The sequence below is a fragment of the Dermochelys coriacea genome, chromosome 2 (genome assembly GCF_009764565.3).
Source record: "Dermochelys coriacea isolate rDerCor1 chromosome 2, rDerCor1.pri.v4, whole genome shotgun sequence".
NCBI classification, from domain to species: Eukaryota; Metazoa; Chordata; order Testudines; family Dermochelyidae; genus Dermochelys; species Dermochelys coriacea.
In genome coordinates, this window is record NC_050069.1 from 114,971,323 (window position 1) to 114,990,998 (window position 19,676).

General features: G+C 40.2%; 1 protein-coding gene and 1 long non-coding RNA gene across 6 annotated transcripts in view; one reads left to right on the forward strand and one right to left on the reverse strand.

Moving 5' to 3' along the window:
• The window catches only part of PHACTR1 (phosphatase and actin regulator 1), a 450,172-nt gene that overhangs the window by 417,201 nt on the left and 13,295 nt on the right, over window positions 1–19,676 (reverse strand). For all 5 annotated transcript variants that reach the window (XM_043507024.1, XM_038389709.2, XM_043507027.1 and 2 more), the window contains exon 3: window positions 19,514–19,660. In XM_043507024.1, the coding sequence (XP_043362959.1) occupies window positions 19,514–19,660 (147 nt within the window). The remainder of the gene's footprint in view (window positions 1–19,513; window positions 19,661–19,676) is intronic.
• LOC122458408 overlaps window positions 19,459–19,676 on the forward strand; it is a 28,747-nt gene continuing 28,529 nt past the window's right edge. Inside the window, exon 1 of the long non-coding RNA XR_006278452.1 lies at window positions 19,459–19,550. This is a non-coding gene — a long non-coding RNA (uncharacterized LOC122458408). The remainder of the gene's footprint in view (window positions 19,551–19,676) is intronic.

A 19,676-nucleotide genomic window follows, 5' to 3' on the forward strand; every position in this document is an offset into this window, starting at 1 on the left:
AAGATTATGTTAAATTAAAATTTATCATGTCCTTAGCTCATTATCAGAGCTTCTCTTAATGGGGAAAAAAACAATTTGCAAAAAATGCTTTTTTTTTTAAATAATTTTGAAATTTTAGCAAAACTTTGACCAGCTGAACTCATGATAATGAGCAGATCACCATAACTTTGCCAGGGCCAATCATGCCACTGCAATGACAAGTTAATGAAAAATCATGCAGAGTTTCTGAGTATGAAACATAAGCTTGATCCCTCAGACTTGGGTCACTATGGGGTGGAAGTATTGAGGAGTCAGTTTACACAGTCCGCTGGGTTGAAATAAAATCTTATATTGCTTTAGAGTCACTTCTCTGACCAGCTCAAGGAGTGACATTTCCAGCCTCTATTAGAAATAGCATCTTGTCTCCTCTTTTAGAAGAATGACCAATATGACATGGACTTTTAGGTGTGGAGGGGGAAAGAACAGGGAGAGAAGTGAAAAAAAAAGACAGGGATTCTGGGGGATCTGTAAGGAGCACAGAAAACTCAGCTAGGAGAAAAGTACTTAGTACCCAAGAGCAGGCTTGTTTTAGCTGATAGAAAATAATAAATGCTTTTATGGATGTGCATACATATCTGTACAGCTGTATCAAGGAGGTACAAAAGTACCATCAAAAAGTTATGACTGAGATAAAACATTGTGTGTGTGTAGACTGATAGCAAGGTTTTGGCTAATGTTTTATGTGCAGTTTTAAGAGACAAGAAATAAAAATAAAGTCCTGTAAAACTCAGCAACCAGAAAAAAATAACACATTTGACTCCAGTGCAAACAAACGTCTTTCCTCAATCTGTCACTGTTCTTTCTGGGAGAAATAATACATTTATTATTGAGTTATTAGTAATTGAGTTGAGTATGGGCAATGCCCTGCAAATTGATTTTACACGGTTTAACTGTTAGATAGTATAGTGATGGCTGGTATAGAAAGCCCCAAGATAGGTAATCTTTGGGTCAAATCTAGAGGTCTTAGCTCTGTCCCTACTTGTGGAATAGATCATTAACTTGACTGAGAGTCTTGCCTAAAACTGGATAAGAACTGCTCATCCTCTCCAGGAAACTAACCAACAAACAAAAAATCCCACCATAAGATGGGGGCTGAAGGGTAGAAAAATCCTTGTATAGTCCCCTTCATGGAGTTCACTCTCCAGTCATTCCATCATGGAGGTGAGTATCCTCCCATAGGAACAGACCAGCCCACAGACTCACAGGAATCAGCAAGAACCTATTGTCATATGCCTCTCCCTGCCAGGATTTCCCCCCAAATAATGGCTTTCTTTGGGATCCCCCTAAAAGGGGAGTTACCTAACATTGGGTATAAAAGTTTCTGTTCTGATCTAACTCCTGAGGTCCTTTTCCTTGTGGGAAGAGTATACATGCATATCATAAATATAAAGGGAAGGGTAACCACCTTTCTGTATACAGTGCTATAAAATTCTTCCTGGCCAGAGGCAACATCCTGTTACCTGTAAAGAGTTAAGAAGCTCAGCTAACCTGGCTGGCACCTGACCCAAAGGACCAATAAGAGGACAAGATGCTTTCAAATCTTGGGACGGGGGGCGAAGGCTTTTGTTTGTGCTCTTTGTTTACATGGTTGTTCTCTCGTGGGACTGAGAGAGGCCAGACAGAAATACATCTTCTCCAACCTATCCTAATCCAAGTCTCCAATATTGCAATCAGTATAGGTAACCCAGGCAAGGTGGATTAGTTTATCTTCTGTTTTATGTGAATTTTCCCTGTGTTAAGGGGGAGGTTTATTCCTGTTTTCTGTAACTTTAAGGTTTTGCCCAGAGGGGGATCCTCTGTGTTTTGAATCTGAATACCCTGTAAAGTATTTTCCATCCTGATTTTACAGAGATGATTTTTACCTCTCTTTTTTAAAAAAAATAAAACTCTTCTTTTAAGAACTTGACTGATTTTTCCATAGTTCCAAGATCCAGGGGTTTGGGTCTTTGATGATTTTGTAACAAATCGGTTAGGATATTATTCTCAAGCCTCCCCAGGAAAGGGTGTGTGTAGGACTTGGGGGAATATTTTGGGGGAAGACGTCTCCAAGTGGTCTCTTTCCCTGTTCTTTGTTTAAAACACTTGGTGGTGGCAGCATGCTGTTCAAGGACAAGGCAAAGTTTGTACCTTGGGGAAGTTTTTAACCTAAGCTGGAAAGAGTAAGTTTAGGGGGTCTTTCATGCGGGTCCCCACATCTGTACCTAGAGTTCAGAGTGGGGAAGGAACCCTGACAATGCACAAAAGGACTCTCTTCACTCATACATTTTCAAGTACATGGTTGGAGCCAGAGTGACCACTTCAGTGTCTGGCCCTGTGTTTATAGAGTGCTATATTAGTTAAGGGCACTAATTTTTTTTAAAAAATACACTATGGACAGATGAGCTGTAATGCAGCCTCCCTTTTGTTCAGTGCTGACCCTTTGCTAAGAAGGAAACACCGACTAAGCTGAAACATGAATATTCATTTATGCTGAAGGAAACATCTCATGTGAGACACAGCTGACACTTCCATGCTTAATCCACTTTAACACTGTGGCTTAAATTCAACACAAAGTCTTAAAGGTGATAAAACATTTGGTTATCCATTTAAGCCACTTACGATACAACGCAACCACAGAAGAAATGTATACATTAAGGGCATTAGTACATTTATTAAATGTAAACACTTTTGCTTCATAAAATCTTCAGTGAGGAGAGGAGGAACGAATGCATGTCTGTGTTTCTATGTAACTTTCTATAGTGATATATCAATTACATTACATTGAACACTATTTTCTTTGCTAAAAAGATATTGGATTTACTGCACCTAGTACTGTTGCTGAATTTGCCTGAGTAATGTACATACCTTTCTCCCGTTGGCCTACTGTTAATCTTTCTGCCTCTTGTTATTAGTTTTACTGAGTGCCTTCATTTAGTCACCACACAATGGGCTATATGATGATATCCTTTCCTGAGTGGGGTGAGGTAGTGCACAATGAGGACATGTCTGTAAAAGGTTATATGAAGTGGGGTGCTCTGTGAAACACCATGGCACCAACTCACAACTGAGTTATTCACAAATGACAGTAAGCATGGTTAAGTAAATCAATGTACAGAAACAAAATCTGGGGAAACTATGCTGAGAGAGCCATGCAGCACTGCTCCGACATGCATATCTGCTATGGGCTTAGACAGCCAGGAGTTAGTAAGTATAGATCTTCTAAATATGACCCTCTTCCAGTCCACACTGAGCCCTTCAAACCCACATTGGTAACAGATGGTCCCTCTGTTCTCCTAAAGCTAATGACACATATCTATATATATAACACCACTTAGGTGAGTAGCCTGCTGAGAGCAAGTTACTGATGTCTAGGGCAACCATAACTGACCAATCAGCTCTTTTACAATAAACCATGCTGTTTTGATGGCATCATGGGGCTTAGGTTGCTTTAATCTTGGGTCCTTCTCTTTTTCCCAGACCATGTGTCTTATTTAGAATATAAAATAAAAGCTGCATGCCATAATTGTAATTACATTTACAGACCAAATATTTATTACAATGTAGCATCCTTTGCACACCAGATACTGCATCCAATTATTTAACATATCCTATGTGACTGGTCTGCTATAGATAGTATGCACCACAATGACCCAATATCTTTACACCACTGCTTTCTGTGGTTTATGTCCATGGTGCTACTTAACTCTATAAAGCAACATAAGACAGTTCCCAGAAAAGATACTATATAAAGTACAATTTCATTAGAATTGCATCCGATGAAGTGAGCTGTAGCTCACGAAAGCTTATGCGCTAATAAATTTGTTAGTCTCTAAGGTGCCACAAGTACTCCTTTTCTTTTTTCATTAGATAGTAACTTGTATAGCATTACTGCTTTAAAGCAATAAATTTCAATATATACTTTTAAAGCACTCCTTGCTATTAATAGGGGCTATATTCCCTATTATCAGTGCATGGGGGATTTACATGGGTAACTCTGAGACTTCTATTAATACATGGGGGATTTACTCTAAGGCCTGATCCAAAGCCAAGAGAAGTCAATGGCAAGACTCTTGTTGACCTCCATGGCATTTGGAACAGGCCTGGGATTCTAATATTGTGATAAAAAAGAATTACAGCAGATTGAAAGAAAGAATAAATGTTAAGATATCTTCAAGAATTAATATATAATGTTTATGGCATATTTTTAACAAACATGCCTATGGGCCCAAATCTGTACATCTTCACTCACACAAGTAGTCTTTTGCAAGTGACCTCAGTGAAGTCAATGAGACCATTCACATGAATAAGGACTACTTCCACAAGTAAATGTTTCCAGCATTGGGCCGTTAAATCCAGCAGGCACTCATGTGCTTTTAAAAGCAACATTCACAGTTTAGTTTGTTTGTGATGCTTTCTCAGTCCTAAATTACCCATTATTCAATTGGTAGAAATATTCGTTGTTTTGGGCCTTTGGGTCAGATTAAAGCAAATTTAAACACTTGTTTTCCATAGTCTTTTAATTATATGTTGGCTTAATAGTTTTAATTATTTTAAAATGGTCCAAGCTATTATCATGCTCTGTACACTGTAAGTCAAAGTGATTGACTGACATAGCTATAAATAATATACCATACAGTGCCACACAACTCTATATAATGCAGTGCTTATGAAACAAGCCGTTACATTGTTTGAAAATTATTCACAGCTCTGCTGATGGATGCTCCTTTCAGATTGCACTAGAACAAACCATATGGAATACCTTGATGAACAAACACAGTGATAAGACAAAATGAAAATTGTTCATGATGGGATGAACACACCAGACTGTTTTAAATAGAAGTGCTGTTCAGTACTAGTTAAAATCAGTCTATTCTTACCTTTCTATCCCAATGTTTCCACTAAACCATCTTTAATAATGTGGAACCAGAGAGAAGTCAGAATGCAGAAAGTAGAAGTAATCACTCTGTGGAATTAATCACTTAACTGGGTTCATAAAAGGAGATTATATGGCTCTTTATCATGGGGCCTTAAAACACAGGATGACCACTTAGGGCCCTATGTTGTCATCAGCTGAGCACAAGCGGAATATGTATCTAGTAAGTTAAAACAAAAAGAGGCAGCATACCCAGTGCATTGTTTACAAATGTGGAAGCAGCATGCTCCCATCAGGAGAGACACTTTTGCTCCAACCCCTCAGACAGAGACAAACACCTACAAGATCTCTATCATGCATTCCTACAACTACAATACCCACCTGCTGAAGTGAAGAAACAGATTGACAGAGCCAGAAGAGTACCCAGAAGTCACCTACTACAGGACAGGCCCAACAAAGAAAACAACAGAACGCCACTAGCCATCACCTTCAGCCCCCAACTAAAACCTCTCCAACGCATCATCAAGGATCTACAACCTATCCTGAAGGACGAGCCATCACTCTCTCAGATCTTGGGAGACAGACCAGTCCTTGCTTACAGACAGCCCCCCAATCTGAAGCAAATACTCACCAGCAACCACACACCACACAACAGAACCACTAACCCAGGAACCTATCCTTGCAACAAAGCCCGTTGCCAACTCTGTCCACATATCTATTCAGGGGATACCATCATAGGGCCTAATCACATCAGCCACACTATCAGAGGCTCGTTCACCTGCGCATCTACCAATGTGATATATGCCATCATGTGCCAGCAATGCCCCTCTGCCATGTACATTGGCCAAACTGGACAGTCTCTACGTAAAAGAATGAATGGACACAAATCAGATGTCAAGAATTATAACATTCAAAAACCAGTTGGAGAACACTTCAATCTCTCTGGTCACTCGATCACAGACCTAAGAGTGGCTATACTTCAACAAAAAAGCTTCAAAAACAGACTCCAACGAGAGACTGCTGAATTGGAATTAATTTGCAAACTGGATACAATTAACTTAGGCTTGAATAGAGACTGGGAATGGATGAGTCATTACACAAAGTAAAACTATTTCCCCATGGTATTTCTCCCTCCCACCCCACCCCCCACTGTTCCTCTGATATTCTTGTTAACTGCTGGAATTAGCCTACCTGCTTGTCACCATGAAAGGTTTTCCTCCTTTCCCCCCCCTGCTTTTGGTGATGGCTTATCTTAAGTGATCACTCTCCTTACAGTGTGTATGATAAACCCATTGTTTCATGTTCTCTGTGTGTGTGTATATAAATCTCTCCTCTGTTTTTTCCACCAAATGCATCCGATGAAGTGAGCTGTAGCTCATGAAAGCTTATGCTCTAATAAATTTGTTAGTCTCTAAGGTGCCACAAGTACTCCTTTTCTTTTTGCGAATACAGACTAACAAGGCTGCTACTCTGAAACCTGCAGTAAAACAGCAACACGTGACATCTGCACTCCGCACTCTGTTGAAATGGTGGAGAGGTCAGGAACAAAGCAGAGAAAGTCAGGCCCCAAGAGTCTTTAACCTTAGGGTACTTCAGGGTATGTTATGCAAAACTCTGGAGAAATGGCAGCACAATTGGATAATGAAAAAAAGTGAAAATAGAGGATTTGTAAGCTGGCCATATCACCTAAACAAGAGATAGCTACAGCAACATTACTGGTCAATATTGTTGAGGGAAACAAGCTATAAAATATGTTCCGTGGGCTCAAGTGCTGTGGGATGCCAGTGACTGAAGGCTCCGTGTGAAGAAGGGCCACCAGAGGCTCAGAGGATTCCTTAATGGCTAAACATAGTTATGTCTTTTCTATATTTTTCAAGCAAAGGAAGTTAGGGAAGACAATTATACAGTAACTCCTCACTTAAAGTCATCCCGGTTAATGTTGTTTCATTGTTAGGTTGCGGATCAATTAGGGAACATGCTAATTTAAAGTTGTGCAATGCTCCACTACTATGTTGTTTGCCTGCCAGGTTTCTCCACAGCTGGCAGCCTCCCTATGGCCCCCCCTCCCCACAGCACCTCCCGCCCGCCAGCACACCTCATGGATCAGCGCCTTCCCCCTCTTCCCCCCACCTCCTGCCCATGCAATCAGCTGGCTTGCAGTGTTTAGGAGGCAGGGGGGAGGAGCAAGGACTTGGCACGTAGGCTTCCCCTCCCTCCCCTGCCTCCTGAACACTGCAAACCAGCTGATTGCCCTGGGCAAGAGGGGAGGGAGGGGGAGCCTGCACACCGAGTCCTCACTCCTTGCCCCTCCCTTCTAAACATGGCAAGCCAGCTGATTGCCCCAGGCAGGAGCGAGGGGGGAGGAGCAAGGACTCAGCGCATCTCCCCCTTCCCTCCCCTGCCTCCTGCCCACGGCAATCAGCTGGCTTGCCGTGTTCAGAATGGAGGGGAAGGAGGGGAGATGGGGAGGGGAAGGAGGAGTGAGGATGCAGCATGCAAAGTAAAGGGGGAGGAGGTGGGGAGGAGAGAAGAGGCGGGTCAAGGGTGCATGCTTGGGAGAAGGGGTGGAGTGGGCGGGTTGAGGGTTGAGTGTTGATGATCCTGACAGGAAACGCAGCTCCAAAGTGATTATGGGAGTTGGTCATCTAATGACTTGCTATAAAGAAATTTACCAAGAAGAAAAAAAAAAGGAAAGCAAAACAACAATCTGTAGATGTGTTTTTTTGAGTTCAGAAAGTTCAGCAAGAGGAGCAGTTGGACAATCCACCCTCTTCCACTCTCTGACTCCACCACCTCAACCAAGCTTCATACTCACCAATGATGATTGTAGTATTAAATTGCTTGTTTAAAATTGTTTAAAATGTACATAATGCCTTTTGTCTGGCAAAAAAAAATTTCCCTGGAACCTACCCTCCCCCCATTTACATTAATTCTTATCGGGAAATTGGATTCGCTTAACATTGTTTCACTTAAAGTCGCATTTTTCAGGAACATGACTACAACGTTAAGTGAGGAGTTACTGTATATGAAAACTGCACTGATATATGCTGTCAGAGAGGGGAGCATGGCATGGAATCAGAGTACTCTCTTTTTCAAGGAACAGTGTGATGCAATTGTTCATTTCTTGTTCCGTCATAATTTTTGACATATCTTACTCTGAGTTGACAAAACCCCCATAGATTATACTGCAAAGCTCTAGCATAATGGGACAAGCTTTAGACTTGTTAGGCTGAATTTAAGCGTGCTTTGATGGTTTAACCTTGTCCCTAATGTTATTTTAGCACTTAGGCCAGATTGACTGATTCACATACACAACATGCTCATTGACTTCAAAGAGTTCTGTATATGGCAAGATCCCCATATAGTAGTTTTGTATTTGAACTTGTACTTAAACACGTATGAAAGGCATTCAGACCCAGAAAGAAGGATATGAAATGCAAAATGAGAGCTGAAATGTAGAGGATGAATTTTTAACTAACAAAACTAACAACATTTAAAGATAATTTCTATTTCCATTTTAAAACTTAGCCTAGCTATTTTACAGAACTGGAGCTAGACTAACAGAACTGGAAATATTTTCTCAGCAAAAGCCCAAAGCTGTAGGGGGGCTGAGTACCCTAATTCACATCAAAATCAGTGCAAATTAAAGGCACCAAGCATCTCACAGGACTGGGCCTCTTGTGATGAATATTGTTGCTTTCTGAGTAAGTGAACATTCTTCTGATTGTTAACATAAACATTATTTACAATTTTTTCCAAATTTAAACCCTGATCTATTTGTGTTACAAATGTAATGTTTATTGTTATAAAACAAATGGGGAAGTTATTTCAAGCATTCTACCATTAGGTATATGCAGACTTGGACATAAAGCTTTATATAATTTTAATAATGTATTTACATATTTAGTTTGCTTAAAATCTGTTAACCAAATATCTGTGTCCAAATACCACAAGTTAATTTCAGAAAGTCATATTGTATTATGAATTATGCATAAGAATTCCATCATTAACTGAAATGTACTGGGATAAGTTCGTCATCCATAATAGTTACAATGTCAGGTACATATTGTAGGTGTTTATATAATAGATCAACATACAAACAATTGGGACTCACTCCTGAATTTCTTGTGCACCCGATAAACCAAATGAAATTAATATGTGTTTGCGGTGCACAAGGAATACATGCTCTAGCCCAAAGTCAATTTAGTTTTCAAGTGCACTTCCTTGTTTTCTTGCTAAATTTGCTACTCATTAAAATTCTGGTGTAGGAACCATCTTCATCTCATTTGATTTATTTTATTTCATATACATTAAACTGTAATTTCAAGCAATGGAAATTATTATGATGCCATGTGCAATGTCTGCACTACATGCAAATACTTACGTTTATTAAGGTATCCAATAAGAGCACCCAAATGAAAGCTAGTTGAAGGAAAGGAACCACCATTGGAACAATTTACTCAGGGTCATGGTGGATTCTCCATCACTGACAATTTTAAAATCAAGTTTGGTTGTTTTTCTAAATAACCTGTTCTAGGAATTATTTTGGGGGAGTTCTGTGGCCTGTGTGATTCAGTGGTCCCCTCTGGCCTTGGAATCTGAGAATCTATAAAGGCATATACTAAGGACCAATTTCTATCTCAGATATATTACTACAATCCCAATGATTTCAATGGAATTGCATGATTATAACTAAGGAAAGAATTTTACCCTAAAAATATTCTGGATATAGAAAACATTCTTGTTAACTATGACAATATAATTTTAAAGATTTTTAAGATTCCTGATACAATATACAATCTATTTTAAATTAATGTAATTTAAATGTCACAAACGACACTTTGCTGAGATTTGATGTATTTTATACACGAGAAATGTTCTGCCATGAATATTCATTCACCAAGACAGTATAAAAATTATATTTGTTTATGTTTTGCCATTAAGTTAGAAATGATTAAAATTTTAAAATTATAACTTTTAAGCATAATGAACTGTTTATCAAACACATAATCACGGCAAACTCATTAGTACCAAAAGTGTGTGTGATCTAATGGTAGATGACCGAGGATATTCTTTCAACATCAATAATTTTCAAATATACTTAGAAAAGCTTACAAATTTTAGGACTGATGCTATACATACTGTCAGGTACAGTGGGTATCACTATGAGTAGTCCGAATTAAACCAATAAGTCTACTCATAGTAATTAAGCATTATGCCCAACAGTAAGCATTGCTAAGAATTGCCCCCTAACTTATTGTTAATATGCACAATTTAACAGTACTGCCAGTTCTAACAATATTATTGGGAATCACATGGTCTTTGGTGTTTTTGGTGTCCCAGTTCTTGGAAGCAAGTGATTATGTGAAAATTTCAGCTTCCATTAAAAAAAATAAGTGTGTCTTCATGGTTGCAGAGATACATTTGAAAACATGAACCCCAAAGGCTCATAAAACCGAAGGCAAGTAAACAGAATTCCCAAATGTTTTTTTAAAATCTAATAATTAAGCCATTTTTTCCAAAGCACTGGGTTTTAACTGTTGCACAAATAATTTTATAATTTGTAACTGATAGATCTGTACTCATTTTGTGCCAAGGGATAATGTAGGGTTATATCATCCCTTTCCACATAAAACATAGAAAGTGGGCATTTACAGCTGGATATTCTGGTTGCTTAAAGAGACAAATTTTGCAGCATCTTCCTGGAAGCATGGGAACAGCAGTGGAGCAGAACTGTACTCTGAAAATCATGTGTAATGTATTAAAAGACATCAAATTTGTGGCTCTTGACCATAGATGTGTGTGTGTCCTGCTTCCTCATGATTCCCAGCACCCAGCAATGGCAGCTCAGTAGGCTCAGTGACCATACTTCTATTGGCTCACTGCCCCATTAATATGCTCACATGACCCATCGATGGAGTGGCTCATGCCCCCTAGGGTGAGTATTATTGGACATTCTCACAGGACTCCTCTGATGGAGTGCTACAGGAATGTAGTGAAAGTTAAAGCTGCTTTAAGCTATTTCCACCAACATTTTCAGGACTTTCAGGGGAAACTTATTGTGTGTAATTTTTCTTCTTCATGTTTCTCCACTTCTGACAAGCCACACCTTGCTCTCCCAGCACGTGGCATAAGGCCTAGATTATGAGTTATTATTTTTATATGACCTGGTAGAACATAGGCAAATCTTCCCTTTACATGCCTCCCCATGATCGTTTGCTCGTCTGGAGCGTTCTTTGCCCCAGAACAGAATATAGGACCTGATCAAAATATTACTGAAGTCAATTGGACTATTCTATTTACTTCATTAAGCTCTGGATATGGCCAATAGTCCTTAATCATAAAAGGATTATCATATTCTTATCATATTCTCCGTATGATATTTATCCTCAATTTAAGTATATATTTTCAGTAGACCGGGGATTTGTCTTCCTGTTTACTGGTGTGAAACAGAGACAAAAAATGAATTGAGCATGCAAATTTCAGAGTTTGCACCTTTAGCTGTGCTCCAAATTAGGCAGTTAAAGGCAGAAGTAGTAAGACTGGATTTACAAATCAACTGAAGATGCAAAAATGCAGGCACGAATTTTGTTGATGCAAGTTGTGATGGCAAAAGAGAGACCATTCACACGAGCCCTTTAACAAACATGTCTCTTACATTAATGTTTAGTCAAATGCTGTTATTTGGGCTCATGAGGATCTCCATGGTAGTAAATCCAGAAGAGAGGGTCGAAACTGTGGCAAAGTAAGTGGAATTTGTCCAGGTAGGAATTCTTGCCTGATATTGCTTCAGAAAGCAATGAAACTGAATACATATTAACCCCCCAACCTACCCCAACCCCACAAAGCCTTTACTTTGGCATGATTTTAGCTACTTCTTCATTGTTCTCATGAACCCCAATCTCCCTAAGCTTACAGTTACAGTAGCTTTAAAAACATAAATATGTCCTTTAGGTTACCCCTTTATTTCATTTCTAATCTGTTAACACCCTGAATCCAGGGTATTTTATATTCCTATACAATATTTGGGGATTATACATTTTACAACAACCCAAAAGAGGACATTTAATAACATTTTAAATAGTTAAGGAGTTGATTAATTGGGTTAGTTGCCTAATGCTGTATTTAAGGGTGACCAGAGGGTAAATTCAAAAGATTTCAAACAAGGTTTTCAAATCAAGTGATGAGCTTTAGAATGAATTAAAAATGAATGGGATGCAGATTTCCCCAGGAAAATCCAATAATTTCATCAAGCCACTTCATTTTTTTAAACAGCCTTTGAAATGGTTTCAGAAACAATACGAGTTATTTTACAGACTGAAAAGGTAAGTACCTGAAAATAATTACTGAAACTTTTTCCTTGACCACTACAGAAAATGATATCATATCCTTCTATATAATTCAATGTGCAAGGGGATGCCATGGGAAAAGCCTACCCTGCCATTGGAAAGGAAAAACTGTACATTAACTTAGCCTCTGAAAAACATCACTCATAGTGCCCTTCACAGTAGTCTTCAAAATGACAAAGAATAGCCCTTGGGTCAAAGAAAGAGAGTGAGAATGACTCAGCAGGGTTAGGGCACTCACTTAGGATGTGGGAGACCCAAGCTGAAGTCTCTGCTCTAATGACTAATTAGTTATTTATAAAAAGTGGAACAGCTTCAACAAGAGAGACCCACACCAGAATAGCCCAGTGGTTAGGGCACTTACCTACAGGCAAAGGGGAGAAATTGAACCCAAGTTTCCCACATCCCAGGTGAACACGATAACCATTGCACTGACAATTATAAGGAGATTGCCACTGCTATCACCCTTCTCCTCCTGGCTAAAAGTTATGAGGCAGGACCTTCCTTCTCCAGCCTTTTTTTAAATCTAGCTGTTTAAAAATGCCTCCAAACGAAACATTTCAGGTCAAATGACACCCAAACTAGATTTTTTGATGTGCCAAAATTTTGGTATTAAACAATTCTTTCTCAATGATTTTTCAGAACTGCCAGAGAACCAAAAAAAAAAATCAGTTGTTCGCCCAAGTTTGCGGGAAAGATGCCACTGCATGTGAGAACATAAGGTCCCTTTGATTTCAACTGAAGAAGGATTGGGACCTTATTCAGTGTAAGGCTGGCCGACACTCACTGCTGTTCCACTTCATGTCCCATGCCCTGTCTCTTCCTTTAGCCATTCATCAGCCTCCACCATGTCCTTATCCTGCCCCCTACAATCCCTGCCAATTGTGATTTAATGCTCCTTGAAACAGCATTAATTTGTGATAGTTTTCTGTATGAATTAATCACTGGTTCAAGAGTAGCGCCTGCTGACTCTGCATATTTGTCCAGAGACCACACCCACTTTTCTTTGCAGTCAGTAATATTATGGATTTTTTTTGTATCTTTTTGTAATATTATTTATTAAATGACTCCATCTTTTTCTCCCAGAAAAGTGACTTTTGTAGCATTTTCAAATATAAATTGCTGATTTATTTCTGCATCTGCAGCTCACATTCTATGGGAACATATGGCCCCTTCATAAAACAAAATAAACAGGTATTTCACAATGGAAGAGGGAAAAGAGCTGTATGCTTGCTTATGGGATCATATAATCAGCGGGTGTAAGTTGTGTAGCTCCACTGAAGTCAATAGAGCTATGTTACTTTACATTATCTGAGGATCTGGCCCCCAACGTGAGATTACTGATTAATTTGAGTACACTTAGATCTGAGCAAAAAGAAAAGGAGAACTTGTGGCACTTTAGAGACTAACAAATTTATTTGAGCATAAGCTTTCGTGAGCTACAGCTCACTTCATCGGATGCATCCGAATGACACTGGATGACCTCCTTGAACAAGCTCAGAAAGTCTCCATAGCCGCCTGACATGACGATGACTTCTTCCAAATGTCAATCAGCTTGGAAACACCTTTAGAAATGGCTGTGGTCCAAAGTTTACTGCTGGATTCTTTCTCTAGCTGAAATATCCATTCCATGTATGGAAATGCCATATAGGACACTATTGACCTTTATCTTGCTACTTATAGATGGACAGGTATAGGTCAGACTTGCTGGCAAGCAAGTCTGCTTGAATGTACCAATAAAGAGATCAAACACTACCTGAATAGTTAATACCCACCTATCCACTACCTCACCTAATTCACTGTGTTTGCAATAAGATTTCCAAGCACTACACGTTATATTTCTTATCAGACAGGAAAAACAACACTCCCCACATTAGATCATTAAGTACAAGTCACTAAATGGTCTGTCCCCTTATCAGTAATTAGATATGATAATTTCTCCAGCCTGGAAGCTCTCTGCTTCCAAGATGGTTCCATCATTTAACATTTTTAAGTTATAGCCTTCTGTAAAACAACTAACATCTGAATAGGTCAGCGTATAGGGTGAAAATTGGAGATGTTCTAGGGATGGCATAGGAATGAGGGGACGAGATACTTTATGTGATTAGCCAGTCCTAACAATTGTAGGCATAAATTTTCAGAAGCAGTAATTTTGTGTCCCTTAATTTTTGGATGCCCAAATGGAGACCTTCAAAAGGGCATGATTTTCAGAGGGCAGATGCTGAGAACTTGCACCCCTTTAAGGAATCTCAGGTTGGGCATCCAGAAATTGATGCACCCAAATCACTAGGCATTTAAAAAAAATTAGGACCTTTATAGTTTTCAAAAAATAAAGTGAGAACACATTCTTGTGGTATGGAGCTGAGGTCCTTGTTTAAGCACATTTAGTTTTCAGATATAGCATTTATTTGCACATGGACTGATACAGTATCAGATAGGCAAAAAAGCATTTTATATCTGTCTATAGTTTTATAATGTTCCTTAGCTACATTCATTGTGGCACAAGAGGCAATTGAAGTCATTTGAGAAATATTATCCTTTTGATATGAGCATGTAACTGAGATGACTAGGATTGGCATGTTTACATCAGTAGGGAGAATAGTCCTCTTAGTCTGCTTTGTTTCTTTTTAATCAGTCCAAGAAGGCTTGAATAAGATATATGCTGGAGTATACTAATTGAACAGCGTTTGGAAATTCACAGTAGGTAATGTTTATAATACTATAATTGATCAGTCTTTGGAAACAAAGATCACAAACAAATATTTGTTTGACAACTAATTAAACAAAGCAATGTGAAAAATAAACTATGAATATAATCTGATTGGAGGGGCAGATAAAGTTTGCCTTGCTTAATTGTTTATAAATTGTTCTTGAGAAACATACCAACTCCTTGCTATACCCAAATTATGTAATTGACTGTGTGTGCAATCTGGCAACAATGCAGATAACAGCAGTAATGGTATAATTATAACTTGCAGCTGAAGTAGATAAATAAGACTGTTTGCTGTTAACTGGTGGTTGCCATTAAATGTAAGGGTGGAGAAGTGTAGCACTAACTCAATCTGCATATAGATAATAATAATAATAATAGATTTAATGGGCAAATAAAGCAAAGCAGCAGCAGCAGCAGCATGCTGCATCCTATCCCAGTGAGTATCCTGGAACAAGACAATGACTGGATCAAAAGGGGATGCAACCCTGCTTGTAGCAGCTGGCAGGATAAACACTATAGGCTGTGTTTGAACAGCAGAAGTGTACACATGAAATACATTAAATGGGAGGTAAACGAAAGGTGTGTAGGGAAGGGGATATTTCCTGTGCTCTAAGCATTACTTTAGTCCTGACTGCATCACTAAGTAGAGGAAATGACATTCTTTCCTCATTTCCACCTTGCTTCCCCTCTCCATGTACATGGACGCAGTTATATACACACTTGCACAAACACACAGCTCACACACATGGACATAGAGGAAAACACAGCAGATACAAAGCACGCAGAGAGAGAGAGAGAGAGAGAGTTAAAACAATGAATTATTAGAGTCCATTTTTCTTGGTAGCAAACAGTCACTCTATTCAGCACCACCCGGAATGAACAGCTCCTCTTGTTCCTACATGCTCTGGAGTCTTTCCCTGACCCTAAACCTCTCAGCTCTACACCAGTGCAGCAATTAAATTTTAAATAAGAGAAAAGTAATACCTGGTAGTTTCACAATTAAGAAACAGTACTAGCAATGGACACATAAAAAGGATAGATACAGAATGGGGAATCTATTTCCAGATAGATTCCAAATAGGCTCCATCCAACATACAGTTAGTGCTTCTACTTTCTGCAGTGAAAATATTTGATACCAGAGAACACAGCGCTTACCCTGAATAAGCAATAAGTATACAAAATAAAGGTTAGTTGGGGGGTCAGCTATGAATTAAGTGTTCTTGTTTAATTGCACCTTTAATTGTTTCATGCAAGTTAAATATACAATAACTTAAGGGATAACTATTGTACCACTACTTCCTAAAAATATAGAATATTCAAAGTAATGCTTAATAAAGTGTACACAAGGTTTGTTTGCTAAACCTAAAATTCAGCAGACAAGTTCAGAAATACTTTTTGCCACAAACAATTATATGAACCTTAAAAATATACAAACACACCATTCCTTATAAATGAGAGGTTTTCAAAACCTAACCCATACAATGTAATCAGATCTAGTAGACGTTTAACCATCTTTAAAATAGAAACTGGTTCTTTGGAATACAGGACCTTTTGAAATTAAGGGCCCTTGGTTTATGCATTCTTGGAAAACAGTCACAAAAATAAAACCAATTGCTCAACAATGGAGTGGATATCACTGGTATATTTCACTGAGTTAGCTCACTAACTTAAACATTGGTTGCTAAGCAATTTCTTTCTTTTTTTTAAACTCAAACTACCCAGTGCCAGATAGATTAATGAAAACATCCACTTGCACTGCTTTGATCAGTTTTATTCTGTTTCTTCACAAATCTTTCCAGTGCTACTTCTTTGAATTATTCCCTTTAAAGGAAGTCCATTCCTGATAGGTTAGAAATGTAGCTTTAAAACACATAAATTAAAAGGGTAACTAAATGTACTTATCAAATTTTCATAGGAATTACAGAAAAAAGAAAGAAAGAAAAAAAAGAGGACTATAAAGAGTGGCATTCTACCTGACCTTCCAGGACTTGCTGTAGTAAAGACTGCAAGTCCAGCTCAGTATAGAAATGTGAGGCACTAGGTGACCTGAAGGTATCTTCCTCTCAACTGATAATCTATTTATAACTCCAAGGCATAATGTCACCTGTGACAGTGAAGGCCAACATGGAGTTATTTTCAGCAATCAGGTAACCATGCATAGCATTTTTTCATTTATACTTCATCACTTCCTACACACCGCCACTTCCTGCCCTCCCCACACCCCTACATCTTGGTTGTTTTCATTTTCAGTTCCTTAAAATCAGTGCAACTCACTGGCATCACTTTCCAACTCCTGCCTTGAAATGTCACCCAGCCAACCTAAAGCTTTATTCAATAATTTAAAAAAAACTAATCATGACCAGAAAGGGATCATCACACTGCGACCAACATAATCAACCTCACAGTCAATGGTAAACACAACCTGCATATTACCAGTTAATTATAGTGAAGACAAAGGGGATGAATCTGTCCCGCACCAACTTTCAGACTAGAGGAGAAAACAGCTACATGTTTATCACCTTCAATTTGCAACCTGCTGAAGGGGAAGGGAGAGAGACTTCAACATAGCAAGCAGGAGCTCTCAGTCAAACCCTCTTCCCTCAGTGAGCTGTTGAATTGAGGGGCTCAGCTGAAGAAGGGAGTTGTATTGTAGGACCCTGCCAGTAGGGTCACTTCAGTGTACCCTGGTGAGAAAGTCAGGAGACTGCAGCTGAGTCTCCTCTCTAAAGTTAGACTCCTCTCTAAAGTTATCTCAATTCCCTCCCTCCTATGTAAGGGAAGCCTAGCTCGGTATGGAGGAAACTGAGTAACCAACCAGGAGCAGCTGTCTCCTCCTTTCCTCATTTTTGAGGGAAGGTAAAGGGAGGATCATCATGGGCAGGAGACCCTGAGGAGGGGAATGGCCCAATGGAGAGGGGAGGGGAACAGGCCTGGTGGGAAAGGACCCGGAGGATGGCAGGAGTAACATGAAAGGGGATCTGGGAGGGAACAGGTGTAATGTTGGAGAGACCTTGAGGACAGAGAGACAGAAAGAAGAGAAGTGAAAAAGGAGCTGGAGGCAGTGTCTATGTGGCAGGGAGGGGGAGATGATGGATAGAAGCAGAAATAAGAGGGGTGAATTTGGGGAGCTGGAGGGATGAGAGAAGACCTGGGAAAGGTAGAGCAAATAAAAAGGATGTGACACATTGAGGGGCAGAGAGAGGGAATGTCAGGGTGATTGTGAGAGAACATGGGATCTCATGGGGCAGAGAGAGTGGGAAGGATATAGGTATAAGTTATAGACTAATCTTGGGGACAGAGGCACGGGAGGGAAGACTGGAGGAATTACGAGTGGGAAAACAGGGGGTCATTTCAGGGAAGGAATGAATGAATTTGAGCAGAAGAGGAGACTAGTGAGAAGTAGGAAGGAAAAGTAGTTTGATAGGGAGGGACAAGAATGATGGGCTATGAGAAAGGGAAGAGATACTTGGGGTTGAGGAAAGTAAGGATAGAATGAAGAGTCTGCAGAGAGAGAGATGTAGGGTTGTGGGGAGAGAGAGTATTATTGGAGAGGATAGAAGGAGAATTAGGGGCTTGAGGGGAGGTGAGAGGAAAGGGACAATGAGAGTTTGCAGGGAGAGGGAGGTGAGAAGGCAAATTTGGCAGGAGGGAAATAGGTGTTGGGGACAGGGAAGAGGAAAGTGGGATTTGGGAGTAAAGGGGGTTGGAGAACAGATGGGGAAGGAGGAGCATGGTAATAGGAGGAGGAATGTTTGGGGAAAGGAAAGGAAGAAGGAATGAGGGATGTGGGGCTATTTGGTAGAGAAAGAGAGGAGACAGGGCTTTTGGGGGAGAGAGAGTAGTTTGGGGGCAGAGGACAGGGAGACTAAGTGGTTCGAGGGGCAAAGTGAGAGATTTGGAGGGAGAATAAGGGGCATAGAGGAAAAGGGAAGGGTTTGAGGAAAGGGGGAATATGGTCTTGGGGGGAAAGAAAGAGAGAATGAAGACTTTGGGGAAAGAATGAGGCGTGAAAAGAGAGGACATTCTGGAAAGCTAGATGGAGGGAATGTCTGGGGAGAGTTAGGTATCTAGAGTCTTATGGGGGAAAATGGGAGATAAATGAGCAAAGATATATTGGGGTGATTGTGGAACTGTGTAGGTCTCTTTTGTCTCCCCCCCCCCAAAGAAAAAGAACTTTGCGGGGGAAATTACTCCACTGCTTGCTTACTCCATGGCAGGAACTGAAGGCTGCCACCGCCAAGTCTTAGTTCTCCCCTCCTGCCCATGCATGCTGCCCCCTCCCGCCAGTTCATTTTGTATTGCACCCGTGTCTGACGGCTGGGGAGCGAAGGGAGGGGAGAAATGCTTGTGTGACCGTGGCAGGACATGTCAGGGTGTCACAGACCTTCAGCAGCGCCCTGCACCCAGCAGACACAAAGAGGCAGAGTGGAGCGCAGCAGCAGCTTGGGGATGGGGAGGGGATGGGAAGGGGTGGGTGGGTGGCAGGGAAGGGATGAGCACTGGGGCGTGTGTGTGCACTGGGGAAGGGGGGGGGGATGCACAGGGAGAAGGGGTCGCTCTTACCTCGCCCAAGATTGAAGGAGATCCTGGCCTCTGCGAGGTAAGGGGTGTCACTCTTGGACCTGACTCTCCTGATGGGTCTCCGGTCTATCTCCTCCTCCGAAGACGCCGCCATTAATGTGGGCACGGTGAGCAGGGTCGCCCGGCGAGCTGACGAGGGAGAAAG